Source organism: Thamnophis sirtalis, unplaced genomic scaffold (assembly GCF_051295495.1).
Source record: "Thamnophis sirtalis isolate CommonGarterSnake01/CBP01778 unplaced genomic scaffold, rThaSir2_p1.2 scaffold_1, whole genome shotgun sequence".
NCBI lineage: Eukaryota > Metazoa > Chordata > Lepidosauria > Squamata > Natricidae > Thamnophis > Thamnophis sirtalis.
The window spans coordinates 119,030,703-119,053,303 of NW_028261381.1; the positions used below are offsets into that span (position 1 = coordinate 119,030,703).

General features: G+C 43.4%; 1 protein-coding gene across 2 annotated transcripts in view; it reads right to left on the bottom strand.

Annotated features, from left to right (window-relative positions):
- The window catches only part of STXBP6 (syntaxin binding protein 6), a 107,200-nt gene that overhangs the window by 63,457 nt on the left and 21,142 nt on the right, over window positions 1-22,601 (bottom strand). For both annotated transcript variants that reach the window (XR_015697721.1, XM_087723199.1), the window contains exon 2: window positions 15,596-15,778. Coding sequence is in view for 1 of the 2 variants with exons in the window: in XM_087723199.1 (XP_087579325.1) it covers window positions 15,596-15,749 (154 nt within the window). In the remaining variant the exon portion in view is untranslated. The remainder of the gene's footprint in view (window positions 1-15,595; window positions 15,779-22,601) is intronic.

The following is a 22,601-nucleotide window of genomic DNA, read 5'->3' on the forward strand; positions in this document are numbered from 1 at the left end:
TTGGCTTGGGATGGTGATCTATAATGGGTATCATCAACATACTGATGCTATTTCAGTCCAATGTGATGGCATCTCTCTTAGCAGCTTCATAGAGCTGTTAAAGAGGAGCCCTGAGGCACATCATAATGAAATGCTCAAAAGACTTAATGTCTATTATGCCATCAACACTGAATTGAACTGCTTGCTTACGAAGGAGCAAAAACACTCCAAAAAGGAAACTCAATCCTCAGAGGTGATAAAAAAGGATACTACTGTTGATAGAAATGAAGAGAGTTAACAAGACTACCTCCAACCAGAGATCATGCAGAAAAGTGATCAATGAAGTTTCTATCCCATGCTCAGGTGTGAATCCCAATTGTATGGGATCCGAATAATATCACTTTATCCAGTGCCCTTTTTAATTGCAGCCTCACCACCATTTTTATTAATTTAAAAAACAAAATAAAATAAAGCGGAATGTTAAGGGCAGATTGCTTAATACAGTTGAGTCAAGTACTAACTTCTTAAAATTCCAATCATCCTTAAGCCATGATTACAAAGTATATATAATGTTAATAGTAATATTATAATTCAGAGTAAATACAATTTCAGAAATATTGGTAAGGACATAAGCTATAGAAAACTAGATAAATGGTAGAAATACTGGTATAGGAACTTTTGGAGGAATTAGAGCACACTATTCTTAATTTTCTTTTATAAAGGGAAGGAGATTTGAGAGAAATCAATATCTCAGGTAAATGGGATTGGCTAAAACAGAATGATATAATAAAATTGAATGAAAATGGTCTGATCTTTAGGAGTGTAATTGTGGAAGACATACATGAACTAAAGCTGTAGATTTCATTATGAATAACTAAACTATATGTCAGAAGTTATTAATCTATGTCACTTAGGTTGTCCTTGGTATGTGTAAAAATAGGAATCCAGAGATAATTGAAGAACCAGGCCTGAGTATGAGGAAAAATTGAAAAGGAAGGAAGGAAGGAAGGAAGGAAGGAAGGAAGGAAGGAAGGAAGGAAGGAAGGAAGGGAGGAAATTTATTTATAATACAGATAGTCCTCTTTTAGCAATCACAATTGTGACAGGCAACTCAGTCATTAAATATTTACCAATTGAAAACCATTATTTTACTATCTTACTTCTTCAGCTTTCTTTTGCTTTACAGACCTACAAATGTTACAAGTGTGAGGACTGGTTACAATCTTATTTTTCATCACCTTCATAACTGTGAACAGTTGTTAAATGAAGACTAACTCTATAGAAGAAGTGATGTGGCCTTTTGGAGATCCAAGAATGAATGAGACAAATGACTGGTATTTGAACAGAAAACAGATAGCTTATGTGGAGATACAGTAGAGGACACCTGATGTTTTGAGGGGAAATGAATAGGAAAGAAAAGAACTAGAGTGAAAGACTTAACCCTGCATGAATTAAACAGAGATTGACCATCGGCTTACCTGAAGGGTCGTTTTCTGGGTGCTGCGAGGAGAGTCCAAGCATGGGATAAACTCAGCCAATCTGCCCAGGAGTGAATTGAAAATTTTAGCCACGCCTCTGGTGTTGTCTTGACTGCCAGTTTTTCAATGAAGGCGTGGATCTGTACGCTTTGAAAGGTAGTCCAAGTAAGTCCAAAAAAAGAGTCCAAATTATGTAACAGCAGAGAAAGACCCCAGGGTGGGGTTGGACTCTCTTCGCAGCGCCCAGAAAATGACCCTTCAGATAAGCCAATGGTCATTTTCCTGTGCACTGCTTGGAGAGTCCAAGCATGGGACATACCCAAGCTAAATGTCACTAGGGCGAGAAGCTGATAGGTCCAGGGTCTCTCCGCTGGTATGAATACCCTGCAGGACTCGCCTCCCAAATGCCCCTTCCGCAGAAGCGAATTTGTTCAATTTATAGTTCCGAACAAACAGAGATAAGGAAGTCCAAGTTGCCGCCCTGCAGATCTCCTCTATTGGTGCCTGGGTCACCCAGGCCATGGTGGTAGCGGCACTCCTTGTAGAATGTGCGTTAATATGGCGCTTGGATTGCAGAACGTGAGCGAAGGCAATGCAAGCATGCAGCCAAAGACCAATGGTAGAGGAAGAGACTTTGTGGCCTTGGGAAGCAGGTTGAAAGGACACAAAGAGTTATTCAGAATGTCTGAACGCTGCCGTATGCCTGATGTACTTATGTAGAGTGCGACGAACATCAAACATGTGCCATCTTTTTTCCCTTTGGATGTTTGGGATGTGGACAGAAATCCGGAAGGATAACCTCCTGGGCCCGGTGAAACCAGGAGTTGATCTTGGGAATAAAGTTCAGGTCCAGCCGAAGGATCACCCTGTCAGGATGAATCAGACAGAAGTCCTCCTGAACTGACAGGGCTGCCAACTCCGAGATCCATCGCGCAGAAGTGATGGCAATTAAGAAGACGGTCTTAAATGTCAGATGTTTCAGACTGGCGGACCGTAGTGGCTCAAAAGGTGTGCATATCAGGGCCCGTAACATGGCCTCGAGTTCCCATGACGGGTATCGATGGATGATTGGGGGCCTCAGGCTGGTGGCCGCCTGCAGGAAACTACGGATAATGGTGACAGCCAAGTGACGAATGACTGTCAGGTGTGAGGATCAAGGATAGGGCAGCCACCTGATGCCTGAGAGTGTTAGAGTTAGGTCTGTGGGATCTGAAGCTGTCTGGTCAGGGGTGGACGAACCCAATCGGGTCAAGGCTTTAACCTTATCCAAAATAGTCTTGAAATTGGGATATTTGAATAAGCCAGCAAATGCAGGCTTGTCAGGTATGGTTCCTTCATCCCCCGAAAACTTGGGTTCCTGCCTGGAAGAATGTCCTCCTCCCAATCTGACTCCCCACTGCCCAGCGAGGAATGGGGAGACCCTGGTCTCTGGGCCTGGTCTGTCCCCTGCAGGTCAAAGGTACACGGGCTATACCAAGGCCTCTGTCCGCGCTTGGCCTTGCATTGCATGCCAGCCTAAATTCCATGACTTTCTGCATCTCTGTGGAGAGCTTGGGGCCCCAATCCTCTGTGGGCCCTTTTCAGTGGTGGGGGCAAGGCCTGTTGAAGGGCGAAGGGACCAGCACGTGCAACCTCCTCCTCCACCTCCAGATGGCTCAATCATCGGGGGCCTGGTGGAACCAACTGTGACCAAGGAAACTCCAGGGGAAAACTCCTGCTCCTCATCCTCACTGTCTGAGATAGGAGGTGCAGGCCTGGCCCGATCCACCAAGGGGGGCTTGCCTGGCAGGCTCCTGAGGGGGAACTGTGGCCTGAGTCTGAGTCTGACTCTGGGCCTTGGAGAAATGTTTGTCCAGCGCCTTCTGGTGACATAAGGCATCCCTGTCCTGTCCCTGGGCCTTGCCTGGAAGAAGGTAAAGCTGCCTTAAGGACCTCCCTAGCTGCCCTGCCAGCTTACCTGGATAGGTCCCTGCTGGTAGAGGGGCCTGGCTGCTCTGAAACCCTGGGATCTTGCTCAGTCAACTCTCTCTGGTGGGGCCCTTACGAAGGAGTAGGTAGACCAGGGACTGAATCACTCACCACCTGCTACCATAGCAAACAAGAGGCTGAAGCGCTCCCGCAATGGAGACATTGAAGCCACAGGATTGGAGCAAGGCCAATAGACTGGAGGCAGAGGCAGAGAAGAATCCCCGATGCAAGCTGAAGCGCTCCCAGCACCAGCACAGAAAAGGCTGTGAAGGGGTATGACCAGACAAGGCCAAAAACTCCTATACCACTCAAGCTATGTCAGAACAGGAGAGCAGATCCACTGAAACAGCTCCAGACCTGAAAGCTCCTTGGTCATTCTGCACAGACCTAGGCAGCCGGCTGGCTATCCGTAGCGAAAATGGCACCAAAAATGCAAATAAAATGGCCACTGCGGCAAAAAGGGCGTTGGTACTTACCTGATACGCCTCTTCTCATAGTGGGGGGAGGAGTATCCAGGATGGGTTTGACCTTATCCTCTCGTGATTGGTTTGAGTCAGATAAGCTCTTTGGGCTCCGCCCCCTGGAGGTGAGCCTGCCCAGTTTTATGACGAAAAGCTCTCTCCGACTCGTTGCATCATTCACTCCAGACTCTTGATTCAGGTGTTTTTTTTTTTTTTTTTGTCTTCAACATCAATAATTAAATAACAATATAACAATGAACATAACACTTAGTTGTACAAACCTAGTCAGGGAGGGACTGGATACTCCTCCCCCCACTATGAGAAGAGGCGTATCAGGTAAGTACCAACGCCCTTTCTCCATAGTGAGGGGGGAGGAGTATCCAGGATGGGACGTACCAAAGCCTGCACGTCCCTAGGGAGGGAGATCCCTGAGACCATATGTCCCCCACTCAGGCCTGTTGAGGCATGGGTCCAGCCCTGTGAACCGCCTGCAACACCCTGCGGCCGAACGAGGCCTCTGCCGAGGCAAAGGAGTCCAACTTATAGTTCCTAACAAAGGGAGAGGGGGAAGCCCACGTGGCTGCCCTGCAGATTTCGGCCAGGGATGCTTGTGTGGCCCAGGCCGTGGATGTGGCTGCACTCCGTGTGGAGTGGGCTGTGATATGATTTGGTGTCCGTAACCCCTGCGATTGGTAAGCAGTGGCAATGCAGGTTCGCAGCCACCTGCCGATAGTGGTGGAAGTTACCTTATTACCCAGGGATCCTGGTTGGAAGGAGACAAACAGGGCTTCGGATTTCCTGTTTGGCCTGGTTCTCCTGAGGAAAATCCTCAGAGCCCTCCTAACGTCCAGAGTGTGCCACTTCCTCTCCAATGGGTGAGAAGGATCTGGACCGAAGTTGGGCAAAATCAGTTCCCGGGCTCGATGGAAGCAGGAGCACACCTTGGGAATGAAGGATGGATCCAGCCGTAACACCGCCCTATCTTGGTGGAAGACACAGAGATCCTCCCTGGTGGACAGCGCCTGCAGTTCGGATATCCGCCTGGCGGAAGTGATGGCCACCAGGAAAGCCACCTTCAGGGTCAGGAACTTAAGGGAAACTGCTTGTAATGGCTCAAATGGGGCACCCGTTAGAGCGTCCAATACCCTGTGTAAATCCCAGGAAGGGTACCTGTGTACCGTAGGTGGTCTGAGGTTGGAGGCCCCCTTAAGGAATTGCCTGACCATGGGATGGTGTGTCAGGCACTGATTTCTGCCACACGGGAGAACTGATGAGATGGCTGAGACCTGTCTCCTAATTGTGTTAGGAGCTACCCCTCTATCCAGGCCCGCCTGGAGGAAGTCCAGAGCCTGAGGCACCGTAGCCTGGATGGGGTTGGACCCCCGGGAGTTGCACCAAGAGTCAAAGGCCCGTCACGTGGAGCCATAGATGTGCTCTGTGGAGGGCCTGCGGGCGGCCTGGATAGTCCTTATCACCCTGGGGGGGAAGAGGTCTTTCCTCAGGATGCTCCGCTCCACCGCCAAGCGGTCAACTGGCTGCAGCTTCCGCTCCAAGTTGTCCCCTTGGTCCGGTTGAGCCAGCCGGCTCTGATGAACCCACCCCTGCTGTATGTTCTGCCCTCAGCGAATGTTGTCTAAATTCATAGGCTATCTGAGGTGCTTCTGCGATCTCTCATAGTCGGGCATCCCATTCTGAGTTTGTGGTGGGTTCTGGCATGGGGACCAGCCTGTCTGACCCTTTTTCTCCCCCCCCCCCCCAGCCATAAGGGTGCTATGATTCTATGGCTAGGATTAGCGCAGAGATATTCAGAATGTAAACACAGACGGAGTTTAATGGGTGGCCACTAGAGTGTAAAGATGGAGTGAGGGGAGCTAAGGCTCACAATAAAGGCCTGCCACAAAGGTAAATTAATAATAATAACAACAAGAACCACAACCACAATAATAATAATGAAATAGAATAAAATACAAAAGGGGGCATCTTCCCGCCTGATAAAACCAAAAAAGATTAAGGAAACGATTGGTCCCTTGCTGGGAGAAGGGGCCCGAAGGTGACAAGCAGCAGGGGTAAGCCGAACTATTTAACTCGTGCTTGGCATCTGTCTTTACCCGAAGGGATAAACAATCCAACCTATCAAAAACAGCATCCCAAATTCAGATTAGGAACCCAAGATGAGATAGGGAAGAATGGCAGCCTGTCTATCTTAGGCAAGGTCCAATTCCCAGGACCGGGTGGGTTACACCCAGGGGTCTGAAGGAGCTGGCAGACAAATTCTCCAAACAACTGAAACTATATCTATCAGAGATCCTGGAGTGCTGGAGAACCACTATAGAACTGCTGATGTGATTTCCCCCCCCCCTTCAGAAAGGAAGAAAAAACCGTCTCGAGAGCCCAAGGCCCACATGGGTTTGTCACAAACACATCATACCAGACTGGCCATATTAGATTACGGTGGCAACCCTAGTGGACCATAGGAATGCCATTGATATAGTTAACTTGGACTTCAGCAAGTCCTGATAAGGTAGACCATAACCTACTATTAGGTAAGTAGAAGAATGTGGGTTAGACCTAGTCACCCCAGGTGCCTTGGTAACTGGTGTACCCACCTGTACTCCTCAGTGGAACTGCCTCTTCATGGAGGGAAGAGTGCAGGGAGTCTCCCAAGGTCCAGTGTTGAGCCCAGTACTCTTCAACATCTTCATCAGTGATTTGAATGAGGGTGTTAGGTGTGTAAGCTAACATTTGGGATAGCAAAATATATGCCATGATAGTAGTACTGTTCCTTTAAGAACTGCTGTTATCTCAAGCGGTCATAAGAAGGAGCCGGACTGACTGTTAGCTCTTTGTTTGTTAACGGCTGATGAGGGGGGGGGGGTCATCAGGTTAGCAGATGAACCCCCGGCTGGCCGGAATAGCCAACACTTCAGAATACAGGCTAAAGCTACAGAAGGATCTTGGTACCCTTGAACATTGGGCACTACCTAGGAAAATGGGATTCAAGGAAGTAATGTTCTACCTTTAGGCAATGAAGGTGAAGTGCACAGGTACAGGATACCTTGCTCCACAGTAGTAACTGTGAAAGGGATCTTGGGAGTCCTAGTGGACAACCCCTTTAATGTGGGTCAGCAGTGTGCAACCGCTGCCAGGAGAGCAACACAGTTTTTGGCTTCATAAACAGAGGACTAGAATCAATCTCCCGTGAAGTGTTAATCCCACTTTTTAAGGTCTTGGGAGGCCACACTTGGAATTCTGCACTCAGTTTGGTCCCCATGATGTAGAAGAGATGTGGAGACTCTTAAGGAGAGTGCAGAGAAGGCAACAGGGGATCAGGGTACTGGAGACTAAAGCCTATGAAGAACGGTTGCAGGAACTGGGTAGGTCTAGTCTACTGGAAGGAAGGACTAGGGGAGACGTGATAGCAGTGTTCCAATATCTCTGGGGTTGCCACAGAGAGGAGGCTGCCTGACTATCCTCTAAGGCACTTGAGTGCAGAACAAGAAGCAATGGGTGGAAACTAAACAAGGAGAGAAGCAACCTAGAGCTGAGGAGAAATTTCATGACAGTTAGAACAATTAATCAGTGGAACAGCCTGCCTCCAGACATTGTGAGAGCCCCAACAGTTTTTAAGAGGCTGTTGGGTGGCAATGACAATAGCAATAGCAGTTAGATTTATATACCGCTTCATAGGGCTTTCAGCCCTCTCTAGGTGGTTTACAGAGTCAGCCTAATCAACCATAGGAAGCCATTTGTCTGAGATGGTATAGGATATCCTGCCTGGGCAGGGGATTGAGCTAGAAAGCCTGCAGGTTCCTTCCCATTCTGCTATTGTATTGCATAGTATTGTATTGTATTGCATTAGCCGTTTGCCTAGTCACCCCCACCCTTGGAAGGTCTTCAGTAACCTGATTGGGGGCTCCATTGGGAGCTGCACTTTAGCAGCTGGGCTGAATATTCTCCCCCCCCCCTGCGTTTTTCCAGGCTGCAGCGGGCTGCCGGCTTGGGATTAACAAAACAAAACACAGTTTTTGCTACTGGGGCCAGTAAGCCTCTCGCCTCTCCCGTTCTGTCTCCTAATTAAGGGAGAGTTTTCTTAAGGGGGAATCAAGAAATAGCCATGACAAACAGAGCTTGCTGGATGCCGGTCAGCCTCTCGCCCCCCCCTCTGTCTCCTAATTAAAGGAGAGTTTCCTTAAGGGGGAATCAAGAAATAGCCATGACAAACAGAGCTTGCTGGATGCCGGTCAGCCTCTCGCCCCCCCCCCTCTGTCTCCTAATTAAAGGAGAGTTTTCTTAAGGGGGAATCAAGAAATAGCCATGACAAACAGAGCTTGCTGGATGCCGGTCAGCCTCTCGCCCCCCCCCCCTCTGTCTCCTAATTAAAGGAGAGTTTTCTTAAGGGGGAATCAAGAAATAGCCGTGACAAACCCAGCTTGCTAGGGATGTCGATCAGCCTCCTAATTAAAGGAGAATGTTCTTATGGAGGAAGCCTTCTCCTGTTACTTGGCAGCCAGAAAGGTGGGGGGGGGGTGGTTCTTCCGGCTTGGGGGGGGGTTGATCCACCACCTGCCTCTTTAACTCCTTTTTGCCCTTTGCTGCCTCCCTCGCTCTTGGCTAATGCCTCTGCGATCGGCTCTCACCTTTGTAGGTCTCCTCAAGTGGTGGTTGTTGTCCTGCCGGCCTCCTGAGCTGCTGGGGGCCGCCATCTTGGCCACGTGGCTTCAAGATGGCCCCCGGCTCCAAATTCAAAAGGCTCCTCTTTGCTGGAGCACATGGGAATGGCTTTTGCCTTTTCAAGCTTGCCATGCGGTTGCCGCTCATCTCCCGCAGCTGTTTTAGAGCCTTTCCGGCTCTCACCTTGTCCACTGGTGATAGCTGCCAGCACAGGTTTTCCTTTTTTAAAAAAAAAAACCTCGTGGCTGAGGGGAGCGGAGGAGCGCTTCTGCTCCTGAGAAGCCTCTCATCAAGGGCTGCCTCTAGGAGGCATGTGTGCCCGGTTCTCCTGCTTGCCCGGCAACGGTCCTCACAGAGTGACTCCACCTCACTCAATGGCCAGGGCAGCGTGCCGCCCCAGAGGGCTTGTGGCAATCCGGTCGTTGCAGGAGGAGGCTGCGATGAAGGGAGGCAGGGTTCGCCGGGTCCAAGTTTATTTTCTTTAATCCTTTGAAAATTACTGGAGGTCTGGAGAGGTGCAACCTTTCCCTTGATTGGGGTGAGTCAAATCTCCAGCTCTTACAAGCCTCAGCTGTTGGGGCTGCCTGCTAGAGGCTTTTGCCCGTCCTCCTGGTTAGGGCTACCTGCTAGAGGCTTTTGCCCTTCCTTCTGCTGCCTGGCCAAGCTCCTCACTGAGAGTCTTCGGATGTCCTCAGTGTCCAGGGCAGCCTGCCGCCCCAGGGGGCTAGTGGCAGACCCAATCCTGCAGGAGGAGTGAAGCAGGGAGGCAAAACTCGACGGGTCCAAATGAATTTTCCTTTAGATCCTAGTAAATTCCTGGAGCTCTCGAATGAGCAACATCTCACGATCGTTTTGAGTCAGAAAACTGGGCAGGCTCACCTCCAGGGGGCGGAGCCCAAAGAGCTTATCTGACTCAAACCAATCACGAGAGGATAAGGTCAAACCCATCCTGGATACTCCTCCCCCCTCACTATGGAGAAAAAACCAGACTCAAAATGGCTATCCATAGTGAAAAAGGCGCCAAAAACGCAAATAAAATGGCCACACAGAAATGAGGCTTTGTGCCAAAAATAAACAGTCCAAAATGGCTGCTGCAGAAAAGAAAAGGCTCCAAAATGGCCACTGCCAGTAAAAAGGATCAAGGAACCTCCAACGCCGGCAGCGAGAAGCCTTAAAAACTGCCAACAGAGGCTGCAGCCTCTGAAAATAGGGAGCAGTGGTGCCCGCCACCCGCACTCTCCTGGCCTCCGATTGTCTGTTGGGCAGTAACAGGCACCCAGGCAACCCCAGGACCTCTGAAACCGCACCGGTGAGAAGACAATTGAAAAAAAAAATAAACTCAACAAGCCTGCTCTCTGGGGAAGGAAAGAAGGGAGAAAAGAAGGAAATATATATATTTATTTATCAGCACAAATGCAACACACACACAAACACACACACACACACAAATATATATAGAAAACAAAGAAAACAAAGGACAGTCCAAGCAATCTGCCTAGAACTGAGAGAAAATGAAAACATATCCACTGGGCTTTGACTGAACTGAAAAACTGGCAGTCAAGACAACACCAGAGGCGTGGCTAAAATTTTCAATTTAGTCCTGGGCAGATTGGTTGAGTTTAACCCACGCCTGGACTGTCCAAGCAGCGCACAGGAAAAATAACTGATATAAATATTATTTTCAAAGACAGAGAAAAAGGTAGTTACAAACTATATTGATCAAAAGAACCGAACAAAAAACACAAAATAAAAAATCAGAACAATTTTGATGAAAATCTATAATTATTTTGGAGCCATTAGAAGGGCTAAAAACTCCAGCAGAATGAAATAGAATTAAAAATAAAAGTAATGAAAATATCTAGGGTGAAACTGAAATGAAAGAATATTACTGTGCGAACAAAACGATAGGAAAAATCTTCATGAATGCTGTGAAAGTGTTAGACATTCGTAAGACAATAATGTTAAGTGATTAACTGAAATTGCTAAACTATGGTAAGGTAATGACTTGTTAAACATGCATATGAATATTATATCTGTGCCTGAAGATTGGAAGACCACTGCTATTGTTCCCCTTTATAAAGAAAATGGAAGTAAAAGCAAATGCAAGCTTTCAAGAGAAATGGATTTTTAAACAATCCTGGGAAGGCTTTTCCCAGAACTCTGATGAAATGGCCATCACAATTGAGGTGAGTCTGATATTAAAAACAAGATTACCCCATAAAGTCAGAGCCATGTGTGTTATTTCTAGGACACAAATTGGGATCCATCCTAGTTGTTGAATATTAAACAAAGGGCTATTAAATTTTAGCTCACAAGAAATAACTATAGAGAGTCCAATTTATACAGGGCCTACAAATAAAATAGCCTCTGTACTGGCTTGAAAAGCATATGTTTCAGATGTAGTGGATAGAACTTTGCTTTCTTCCAAGGCAAGGGATGTGGCCAAATTCATTGACAAGAATTATTTGTAGGCATTTGCTTCATACTTATCTGAACTAGCTTATAAAAAAGGACTTTAATATGACTAACTCAGCATTCTCCCAAAACTGACACTTGAATTTCATTTTCTTTAGATTGATTATGTGCTATCAAGTCAGTGCTGACACTTAGCAGCCACATAATAGAACATTTCCAGGATGATCTATCGTAAATCCAACCCTTCAGGTCTTTCAAGTCAACTCATGGCTGTTGTAATCAAGTCCATCCACCTTCCTGCTCATTTTTTCCAGTTTTCTCAGCATCATAGACTTCTCCACAGAGCTAGATCTTTCCAAAATGTGTCTAAACATTATAATGAGAATCTTTGTGCCTTGACTGAAAACTCTGGATTCAACTGTTCTGGGAACCATCCGTTTGTTTCTTAAATTATTGATGATATTCTCATGAATTTTCTCTTTGTCCTCCCCCCACCCCAAAGTTGAACTTTCACTTCCCTAGAGTATCCCAAGAAAACCATTCCCTGAATGATCTTGGTTTTCGTAGATGTAGATTTCCTTTCCTCTAACAAGCATGACAAATGGGAAGTAGAAAATTACATTTCACACTAAGGAAAAATTAAGAATAGGCATACTTAAACAGTGAATGAATATCCTGCTGCTAATCAGCTGTGAGAGTGGATGATGATGACATAAAATGTTTTGGCAAGTTCTACAGGTTTTGATTGACATGCCTCCAATCAGCAGCCAGTCTCTTTCTCCTGTTCTTAAGTCCACCTCTATTGAACTAGATATGGCTCACAGCATGAATAGAATACTGCTAGTTTTTCATGACTCATGTAATGATTGAAACCAATTAATAGGTGAGAAACAGCTACATTTTTACATTAAACAAGCTATTCCACTGACTTGATAACTAACAATTATAAATACATAATTGTGGACACTGTCCTATTTCAGGATGGCAAAACAAAAAGTAAAGATTTTTTTTTCAGAGTGTAGTGGGGATTTCTAAAGCAGGAATCCTCACTTTAAAACTCTGTCCAAAATAATTTATAAAAATCTTTATGTCAAATGCTCAACTGCAGAATATGAACGTATAACTCAAAAAGTAAAGTTTTAGTCTCCTGTGGTTTTCCAAATTTCTTACCTAGAAGCAATAAGATTTCACAATTGCAGATCCAGAGTTTTCCAATCTTTTACTAGAATCAGCCATAATCAAATGGCTTAGTAATTTGTCTTCCTCCTCATATACTTTTTTCTCCTTGATCATAAAATCTCCCCCTTTGATCCCACTACTGTTTACTTTTCGTTAGAAAAACTACAACTAAAATATTGGAAGGTCACCAAAACTGATTAGGACAAGCAATCCCCCTCCAGCCTAATTCAGCAATTCTATTGAACTGGACCTTTGCAACTTGTCTTGGAGACAACCTAGAAGCTGCAGCTAATACAAAATATGGCGACAAGATCATGAGCATGACAGTCCTGTCAAATAAAGAATCACATTCTGCCTTAAACAGAACAGCACCAGGATACAACAAGCAATGCCTTGTCAGAATTGAATTGGCATGTCTAGTCTGACCATTGAGAAAGCACATCTGCTGAAAATTCCCTCTAATCGTTAAGGTCCCAGAGCATGAATGAAATGGCAAGCCTTCTGTATAACACCCCGTTCTTTCCAGACAAAAGTACAAGCTCACACTTTGTTGCAATTCCAGAAAGACATGGAAACAATTTTATTTAAAAGTAGTTTCAGTCCTTGCTGACTAACTGTGGCTATCTACTGTATCTTGGTTTTTATTGGGCTTTTATATTTGCTGTTTTTGTTTCTATGGTTATTCTGACTCCCTTATTTGTTATTATGTCTTTGAATTTCTGTCTGTTGTTACTGTATGTCATTCAAAGTATTTTGTAACTGGAAAGATTCGAAGCACTATAAAATAAAGTAAAAGGATTTGTGGAGCTGATTGCACCACTATATTTTTTTGTGGAAAAAATACATATTAAATACAGAGATCATTGGCAAGTTGTTCTTTTTTGGGTTAATCTCTGTCCTTAGAACTTGGTGTGCACAAGCTATGAATTTATACAATTTGAAAGAATTAACATGCTATGACAATTTTTACATTTAAGGCATTTCTTTTCTCTTCAAGCGAGTCTACGCAGCTATCATTTAAAACGACAATAAAGTGTCGTTTTAAAAAAAATCATAACATAGGCTGGGTGAGAAATAAGTCAAGAGCCAGAGTTCTCAGAGCAGAGCACATTTCAACAAAGAATCATAGATCTGGAAATGACCTTACTGTTGTTTCAGCTCCACAATCAGTATAGGATTTACCAGAGTAAATCTAACAAATGACCATGTAGTTTCTGTTTGAATATCTTCAGCAAAAGAGAATTCACCCCAGTCTGTCCAGAAGTCAATTCCACTGGCTAACAATTCATACAATCAAAAAGTTCCTTTAGACCTTTAATCTGACCCTTCTTGTAGTTATAACCCACTGATTCTGGTCCTGCCCTCCAGGACAATAGAGAATCATTTCTATATGACTGCCCTTTAGATAGCTGAAGACTATCATCATATTTTGTAGGTTAGATATAGTATCTAGGATCCAGCATGTTGTTGTTGTTTTTTGCTAAGGGTGATATCATAAGACACTTTCTCAAGGACTTTTCTGAGATGCAGTTACACTTTCTATGTCATTCCCTTGATATATTACATCAATCTGAAGAAGATAAAAGTTGGTTCTGCATGATTTGTCTGCAGATCACTCATATTGGCTCTTTTTAATTGAAGCAACCATCTCCAAGAGTTTCCAAAAGTAGTGCTAAAAAATAATATGAGGACTTGCCTGGTACACCGATGTCAAGTTGACAGGTATGCAAGTAAATAAGGTAACTTTGATTTTGTTTTGCTTTGGTAGCCAAGTTCATCCAAAAGAAAACTTTCAGCAGCCCCAAGCTTTTGAAAGATGAAATACAAATTGATTAGGTAAAAGCAACGAGGCTTAAACTACCCATTTGACAAGCAAAGTAAGCACTGATGCAATGGAATGAAGTGATATTCATCAGAGCATCAAATACATAAAATACTATTAACTGCCTAAATGTATGCTTAGATATAAATTTTACAATTTTAATATTACTGGTGTAGAAAAGTAGAGGATAATCTTTTACCATTATAGTTTTACAGGTTGATGAGCAATACACATATATTTCAACAACAGCAAATGGGGCAGAGGAGAAAATTCCATCTTTAAGGGAGGAAAAAATCCTTGATATGGACAATTCAATAAACTTCATAGCTTAAAAATATATGGAAAAATCTCTACCAAGAAATCTGCCTGCACGTGTTTGAGTTGGGATAAGCAATATTCTTTCTTTGCTTTTTCTAAAGGTGATGTCATCTATTGTCAGCTATTCTTAACTTGCAAATCTACCTAGAAAAGTCCAGTTATCAACAAGAAATAGGACCGTGTAGAAACCATGCCCAACACAAACACACTAAAGTTCAACAAGCCAACAAAACCAACACAATAGAGTAAATATATTCTGGAACTGTAATGGTCTAGTTGTTTAAATGTTGCACACTAACACACACAAACAACAATACAATGTTGGAATTTACCATTTATAATCTGGAAATCTCAACAGCACGCTGCATTGGGTCCTTTGCATTTGCCTAGCATACAATCTACACATTCAATTCCTTTTGATGTGTTCGCAATGCCCTGTGGTCACATGATCACAATTTACAAAATACTTTTTGCCAGAAACTTACTTCCAGTTTCCAGCAAAACATGTCCCATAGCAAACAATGGGTTCACTTAATAGCATTTGCTTAACAACTGCCACAAAAGAGGTGCCTGCTTTATTACCATCATGACATGACCGAAATTTTGGGCTCAATTATGGTCGTAGGTTGACCCGTGCTGTCTATATATGGAATAAGATGAACTCATTTTTTTGTCTATTTGCGCACCCAAAATTCTTGGTTGATCTACAAGCATGTATGCTAATGTCTCTTTTAAGAACATAGGAAATAAACATACAGAAATTTCTCAATGCAATACCAAAAATCCAGGTCCATTCTTTCACTGACACATTAGCAATGGCATTTGGCCTTATAAACGGGCTCATAGTGCTTTGTAGCATATTGCCCCTCAACAATCTGGATCCTCATTTAACCAACCTTGGAAGGATGGAAGGCTGAGTCAACCTTGAGCCCTGTCAGCATTGAACTCCAGACAGTGGACAGAGTTTGCTTGCAATACTACACTTTAACCACTCGGGTCCCAGGGCTTTGGGGGCCACATTAATGCCTAAAAGAATAGATCTTGTGAAGACTATGGCCAAATATTGAGAAATATTTGGAAGTCTATATAAGTATATTACTGACTCTATCTGTACTGACAAAACTCTGCCCATACCTTCCCTTTGTGATTTAAATATAGGAATACTGAAAGTTTATGCTCTGATTTTTCATCTAATTGTCTAATTAAAATTCATGATGGCACATTATTTTTATCCACATACAACATCAATCAACTTTTACAAACAAACTGAAAGGATAGCAGGATTTCAAAATGATTTAGCATACCTGACAAGCAAATGTAGGTTAAGTATTCACCCTGACCCCCAGTTGCCAGGAAAGGAATCTTTTTCTTCGTTCTCCTTTTTACTTGGACTGCACCCAGCATCCTTTCATCATGTGGTGCAAAAATCTCTTTATTGATAGCAGATTTGGCACTCATTATAAATCAGACACAGATGGAAGATGTTCCTAAAATGAATTTGTACAGCAAGTATTACATTTTTGAAGAAATATTTATATAACAAACTGGCTTTCTGTCCCCTCCCCTCTAATAAAAGTACATACTTGCATACACACATGTAGCCAAAATAGCAAATAACTTATTCAAATCTAGAATAATCTGCCATTTTGAACAACAGAAAGCGGTTCAGAGTCAGCTTGGTCAACATGGGTCTGGATGATTATTATCTTCAATATGAAAAGATGAAACTGAGGGCTAATACTGAAGGGAAGATGGCTTTTTGGCTTTTGTTTTAATAAAACAGTTTACAATCAAAGATGAAGCAAGTAGGGTTTACAATACAATGATATGAGAAATTAGCAAGTTAGAGGGCCAGATATTAATGATAAATGTTAAATATTCACACATGGCATAAAAAAACCTAGAGTATCTAAACATGAGGTGAATTCAGATGCAATCATAACTGAGCAACTTTCATAGAAATCTTGGCAAAAAGCATCAAATTTCATTTCAGGCTACTCTGCATATTTGGTAAATATATTAATTAAAAGCACGAAGTGCAAAATATGTCTACAAGGAAGAATAGAAAGAGGCAGACCTATCTTTTATAGCCATGTCCATGCTTGAATAACAGTGCTCTAAGTATAGCATGCTGCTCAACCTCCCTTCCAAAATGAAGGTAAAGCACTTCAAGATTGTCAGTGGAAACACTTCATATGTGTAAGAGAGAGAATGGTGGAAAACCAAAAAGAGCTACTGCAGAAGCTTTCATAACAATGATTTCATCCTTGGATCGGTCTTTCTGCAGATCCAAATCAGGGGCTCTTTTGATCTCTACCATAATTTTTTTTCCTGATCCAATCATTAGCAGGTATTGACTGAAAGGAGGACGATCCAAGGATATACTTTTCCCCGGAGGAGGTAAAATTGTTGGGAGGACTGCTTGGATCTCTAACATTAGTCTTTACCCAATATTTCAAGTGGCAAATTCTCATGTGAGCCTGATGAGACTTAGCATCATGGCTCAGGTTCCAAATCCCCCCCCCCAAAAAAAACCCAGTTCCAACTATCAAGTGGAATGTCAGTCTCAGGATATACCAAGTCAGGAATCACTTCAGATTGATCTAACACAGGCACCATCAGAACAGCTGGAGCAGTCAGATGATGAGATAAGACCTCCAATCCCTTGTATCCATTGAACAAATCAAAGATATTCAATGAAGTTCCTTGCAAAGTAAAGGAGTAGCTCTCTTGATTAAAGACAGCCGGCAGCAGCCTGATTTAAAAGGCAGCCTGGAGCCATGCTTCTTCATTGGAAGCAACTGTCCGATTTCCTGCTTTAGGGTGTGGCATTCCTGTGAACAGTGCTTTAGAACTCTGATTTTTGACTGGCTGACAAACCTGATTCTGAACTTTGGACTGGAGTTTGATTACTCTTATGCTTGTCCTGTTCAAAGTGAAACCAAAGCCAGCTTTCTTTCCAAGAAACTTTTGTTAGTTAACATTTATTTCCTTCTTTGCTGGGTGTTCCTGTTCCTTTCATGTTGAGTTGAATACATGAAAGGAACTCTTAAACAGGGATTTTGTTATTCGGTATTAATTTCTCAGAACTATTTGTATGCTTTGAAATATTACTGGCTCTGCGTACACTTTGTTTTTCTACTGTAATGTAACGGCAAACCTAGCAAAAACCATAATTATTGATTTTTAATAAAGCATTAATCTATCTGACTGAGGAAATATGGATATTAAACCAAAAGGATTCATGATGAAAGAATGCTGACTTTCCTAATGCTTTCAAAACGTTCAACCAAGCCAAGGTGGCGCAGTGGTTAAATGCAGCACTGCAGGCTACTGCTAGATCAGCAGGTCAGCGGTTCAAATCTCACCGGCTCAGGGTTGACTCAGCCTTCCATCCTTCCGAGGTGGGTAAAATGAGGACCCAGATTGTTGGGGGCAATATGCTGACTCTCTGTAAACCGCTTAGAGAGGCCTGAAAGGCCTATGAAGCGGTATATAAGTCTACTGCTATTGCTATTGCTAACCAAAAGACTTAATTGGTCATTAAGAAGGTTATATGTGCCAATCTGTTTACCACTCACTACACCATGTATAGATTATCGTTATGGCCATTTCTTGATGGTTAGCTGAAATAGATTTTAAAGAACTATACCAAAAGTATTCAACACGATTCATCAAATTAAAAATCCAAACCATCATCTACATAAGTGATGGTAAAGGTGTGCCCACACCCAGAATTCAATGACCTCCCCCGCCCTCCGGAAGGCCGAGAATCAGCTGGCCAGTGCACCAGAGCTTATGGCTTGCATGCCAGTAAATATGGCACACGTGCCATAGGTTCCCTATCACAGATCTAGATTATTTGTAGAATTCAAGAAAGCTGAAATATTTAATATACAGAAGAATGTTCCATTCCTTACAACATGGATCTTCAGAATCAGTCTGATATACTGATTAAGGCATCAGGCTAGAATTCTAGTCCCACCTTAGGCATGAAAGCTGGCTGGGTGATCCTGATAAAGTCAAGTGATAGTTTCTTGAGGAGAGGGTTTACCAAGGCCTCCTTAAGAGCCAGTAAGACCATTTTCTCCCTCAAGAAAGAATTAATCACTAACCAGACCCAATCATGCAGGCAGCCTTAACCAGCCAGGAAGAGCACAGGTGTGGCCAAGCCAGCAATTGCAACGGTTTGTCCATTTCCTCAGGTCCAACAGGATCAAACTACTCTCAAAGTATGGGAGCCTTAGCTCCCATAACCTCCACTGGTTCTGCCTCAAGACCAAAGTTCAATCTAGACCAAATATGAGCAACTTTATTTGCTAGATGGACAGCATATTCTTAGAGACATCCTCCCTCTCCCGATCTTAGTAGAACTTCTTCTAAGGAGGAACTGAGTCATCTAAAACATTCATCAAGTCACTATCGGCGGAGACACAGTTACATTTTGCCCTTTTACATCATATCAAGGTAGGCTCTAATAGTACTTCTAGCAGCTCTTCAATCATATTCAACTCTTGTCTTTTGCCAGCAGCTCTCTACCATCTCTTGAGCCTTTTAGTTCCCTCAGCTCTTTCACATATCATGAAGAGCTATGGGAACTGTGGACATGGAGAAGTTCAGGTGCAACTTTATCCAAAACTGTAGTCACTCTCCCTAATTGACCGTAAGTAGTACAGATTCTAAAGAACCTGTAATGTCTTTATTTCACTACATACATACATACATACATACATACATACATACATACATAATCATAGTCATTATTCCATTTGTTACCAGCATTTAAATATATGTGCCGAGCAATGGACCCATTGATCATCTTGAAATGTAACAGCACTCAAATCATAAGTAAAATCTTTATTACTGTTTAAGACCAGCAATACACATTAGTTTTTACACTATATTAAAAAATACTAACATTAAAATATAATTAAAAAGTATTGACATTAAAAGTGGATAATAACACAAGGGTCCAAATATTGTTAGAGGTATGTCCAGATAATTGGTACAAGATGGTACTATACTTCTGTAGCCAATTTTTTTCTTATGGACATTGCAGCAGCACAGAACTTTGCCACTGCATACGTGGTAACCGGGTTAGTGTCCTGAAGGAGAAATCATAAGCATTATTAGATAGCTAGGTTTACCAAATACATCTTTAGTAAGCTTGTAAAGTGAAATGGGATATGAAAAGAAATTATAGAAAATGTATTAATTTCATTATGAATTTTTTATTTTTTGATACAGCAGCATAGCAAACCAGTTTACTGCTACTCAGATGCTTCTTGTTCAAGACACCCATAAAGCCCTACATGGTAGTGGATCTGGGTACTTGAGAGACCGCCTACTGCCAATTACCTCCATGCGACCTATTAGATCTCATTAGGCCTCCTCCGAGTTCCATCTGCCGGTCAATGCCGACTGGCAACTACGCGGAGGAGAGCCTTCTCGGTGGCAGCTCCGACCCTATGGAACGATCTCCCCGTGGAGATTCGTACCCTCACCACCCTCCAGACCTTCCGCACAGCCCTCAGAATCTGGCTATCCCGTCAGGCCTGGGGCTAAGACTGTAACCCGCCCGAATGGTATGAATGTTGTGTTTTTTAATTATGTATTGTCTTATATGTTAAAAGTTTGTCTCCCCCTCCCCCTTGGGTTGTGAGCCGCCCTGAGTCCCCCCAGGAAAAAGGGCGGCATATAAATAAACTTCAAACTCAAACTCAAACATAATAACATTGTCCAGAATGGCCTTATCAAAAGTGGGGCCTCTCATTTATTCATTCATTCAATTTGCCACCCATCAATTTGTTTTAGATGACTCTTTTTGCAAGTACCTCACATGCTGATGGAAAAGATACATTTCTACCTATTTACAATAGTGACCTTAATATGGCATGGCAGTTCTCAGCAAGAAACATACAAATATACAGGAGTAAGCTACACTTCCAGTGGTATAAAAAAAAGTATTCAATTGGTTTTAAATATATTACTTTTTTCTCTTATCCCTTGATATCTCTCCAATAAAGTTTGCATTTCAGCCAAACCTTCTTAGTTTTTTGAAGACAACAATATCTAGTTATCAGTTACCTGCCAGAAATCTGCATGGATCTACAGATGTTTCAACAAACTTGAAACAAAATACTTAAGTTCTAAGAATTTAGCATTAAAATCAGAATAAAGCAAAACTCCAGCTGTTCCAAATTCTGCCATTAAGCTGTTCTGTGGTCTGCGCTTAGGCCATGATTTTTTCCCAACTTTTTCTCATCCTAGTCAATATAGCAACAGAGATCTGTCATTACTGGTGTGCACAACCTTTGAGGGAGGATTTTTCCCATCTAAAGTAACTCCTAAGCATCAAAATGTTCAGCAGCCACATTATCTCAAAGGTTTGGAGCAGCTACTATGGGAACTTCTCTTTGCCATCTGTGTATTCACATATACCTGGACAATGTGCAAAGCCTCTCAAAACGATTTTGCCAAGTCTTTATGAGACAGGGGCTCTAAGTTTTAAATAACATGTCCAGAGGAGCACTTTATCTGCTTCATAAAGCAGCCTTATGAATGGTTTTGCACAGCCAAATGACCATGGCATAAACTGTTTCTAGATTAAGTTGGATGAGTGACATGGGATGTAAAGTGCTGGATAAAAGCAGCATGAATAGATATAGTTCACTGAGTTCAGTTTGTCATCACCAGCTGCACTACTTTCAGCTGGATAGGACCGGCATTATTACTATCCCAGCATGCCCTGAAGTTGCCACCTGTACTGTAATGGACAATGTAGTAATTGATTACAATTTCCACAAAAGTATAAAAGAGAAATAAATATCAACATATAGTGGGGGCCTTAAAGATGATAGCCAACATTGGCATGAATTGGACTTGAAAGCAAATTGGCAGCCAATGCAGCTCACATAACAGCGGTGCTACATGTACCATCCTAGGGATGGCCAATACTTTCCATACCATTGCATTCTGTACCAGCTGCAACTTCTCCGTACTCTTCAAAGATAGCTTTATAGGACACACTGCAATAATCCAAATGGAAGATGATCAGGACAAAAAGAAGAGTGACTGGGTTCCACGATTCAGGAAAGAGCACAACTGGCTACAACCCAAATTTCCACAAAGATCCTCCTAGCCATGACTGCCACTTGATCTCTGACGAAGGGTTGTGAGTCCAGAAGGACCCCCAAGTTGCACACTGGGACTGTCTGAGATAGTGAGAGATAAATTCCAGATCCTGAGACTCCATGCACCCATAGCCACTCCATCTTTTCAGGGTTCAGCTGAAGCTACTGTCCCCCATCCAGATCTCCACAGCTTCCAAGCATTACAAAAGGGCAGATACATCATCATTTGGGTCACCCATGATTGAGATACCCTGTTTTCCTGAAAATAAGACCTAGCATGTTTTTAAATGCATGTGCCTAATATAAGTCCTACCTCCAAAATAAGCCCTGCTTAAGAACCTGTGCGGCCACCTGGCCACCCATTTCATCTGGTTGCTCGCAGTGCTGCGGCCACAAGGGGAGGTGACCTGCCTCACACACCCTGCACCTGTCTACCTCAGGGCCCCTGCAGCCAGGCCATCCATTCCATGACACCTACTTTGTGGTGGCAGCAATGGCAGGCATGTGCAGCAGGAGCCCACTTGGCCGCCAGCCCACTTCTGCTTGCTCATGGCTGCAACAGAGCAAGAAGCTGAGTAGCATGTCGGTGCAGGGGGGCAAGGCAGGTGTCAAGGTATGGTTGACTGGCTGCAGGGGCCCTGAGGTAAGCTATTGTGGGGAGTGGTGGGGCAGCTCTACCACCCCTCTCTCACAGCAGTACTGGTGCGCTGCGTAGCCTCCAGTTACACCGTGCGCAAGCAGAAGAAGTGGGCCTCCTGTACATGGGAAAAACATAAGACACCTCCTGAAAATAAAGCATGTGCTTATTTGGGGGGGGCAAAAGAAAATAAGATTCGGTCTTATTTTCAGGGAAACACAGGTATAGAGTTGAGTATTATCATCTTAACTAATGAAACTTTATTCCATAGTGCTGGATCAGCTCACCCAGCAGTTTCATATAGATTTTAAAAAGGAACAGAAACAGCACCAAGCACTGCAGCAGCAGCAGCAGCTCTCCATAGAGGAAAGTTCAGGGCTGCACTTCTCACTCCTTATCAACAGTGACTGGGACCATCCTTTGAAAAAGGAGCCTAACCACTGCAAAACTGTGCACCCCAGCCCCAAGTCTTACAACCAGCCCCAAAGAATATTGTGGTTGACAGTATTAAAAGCACATTAAATCAAAGAAAGCAAGGAT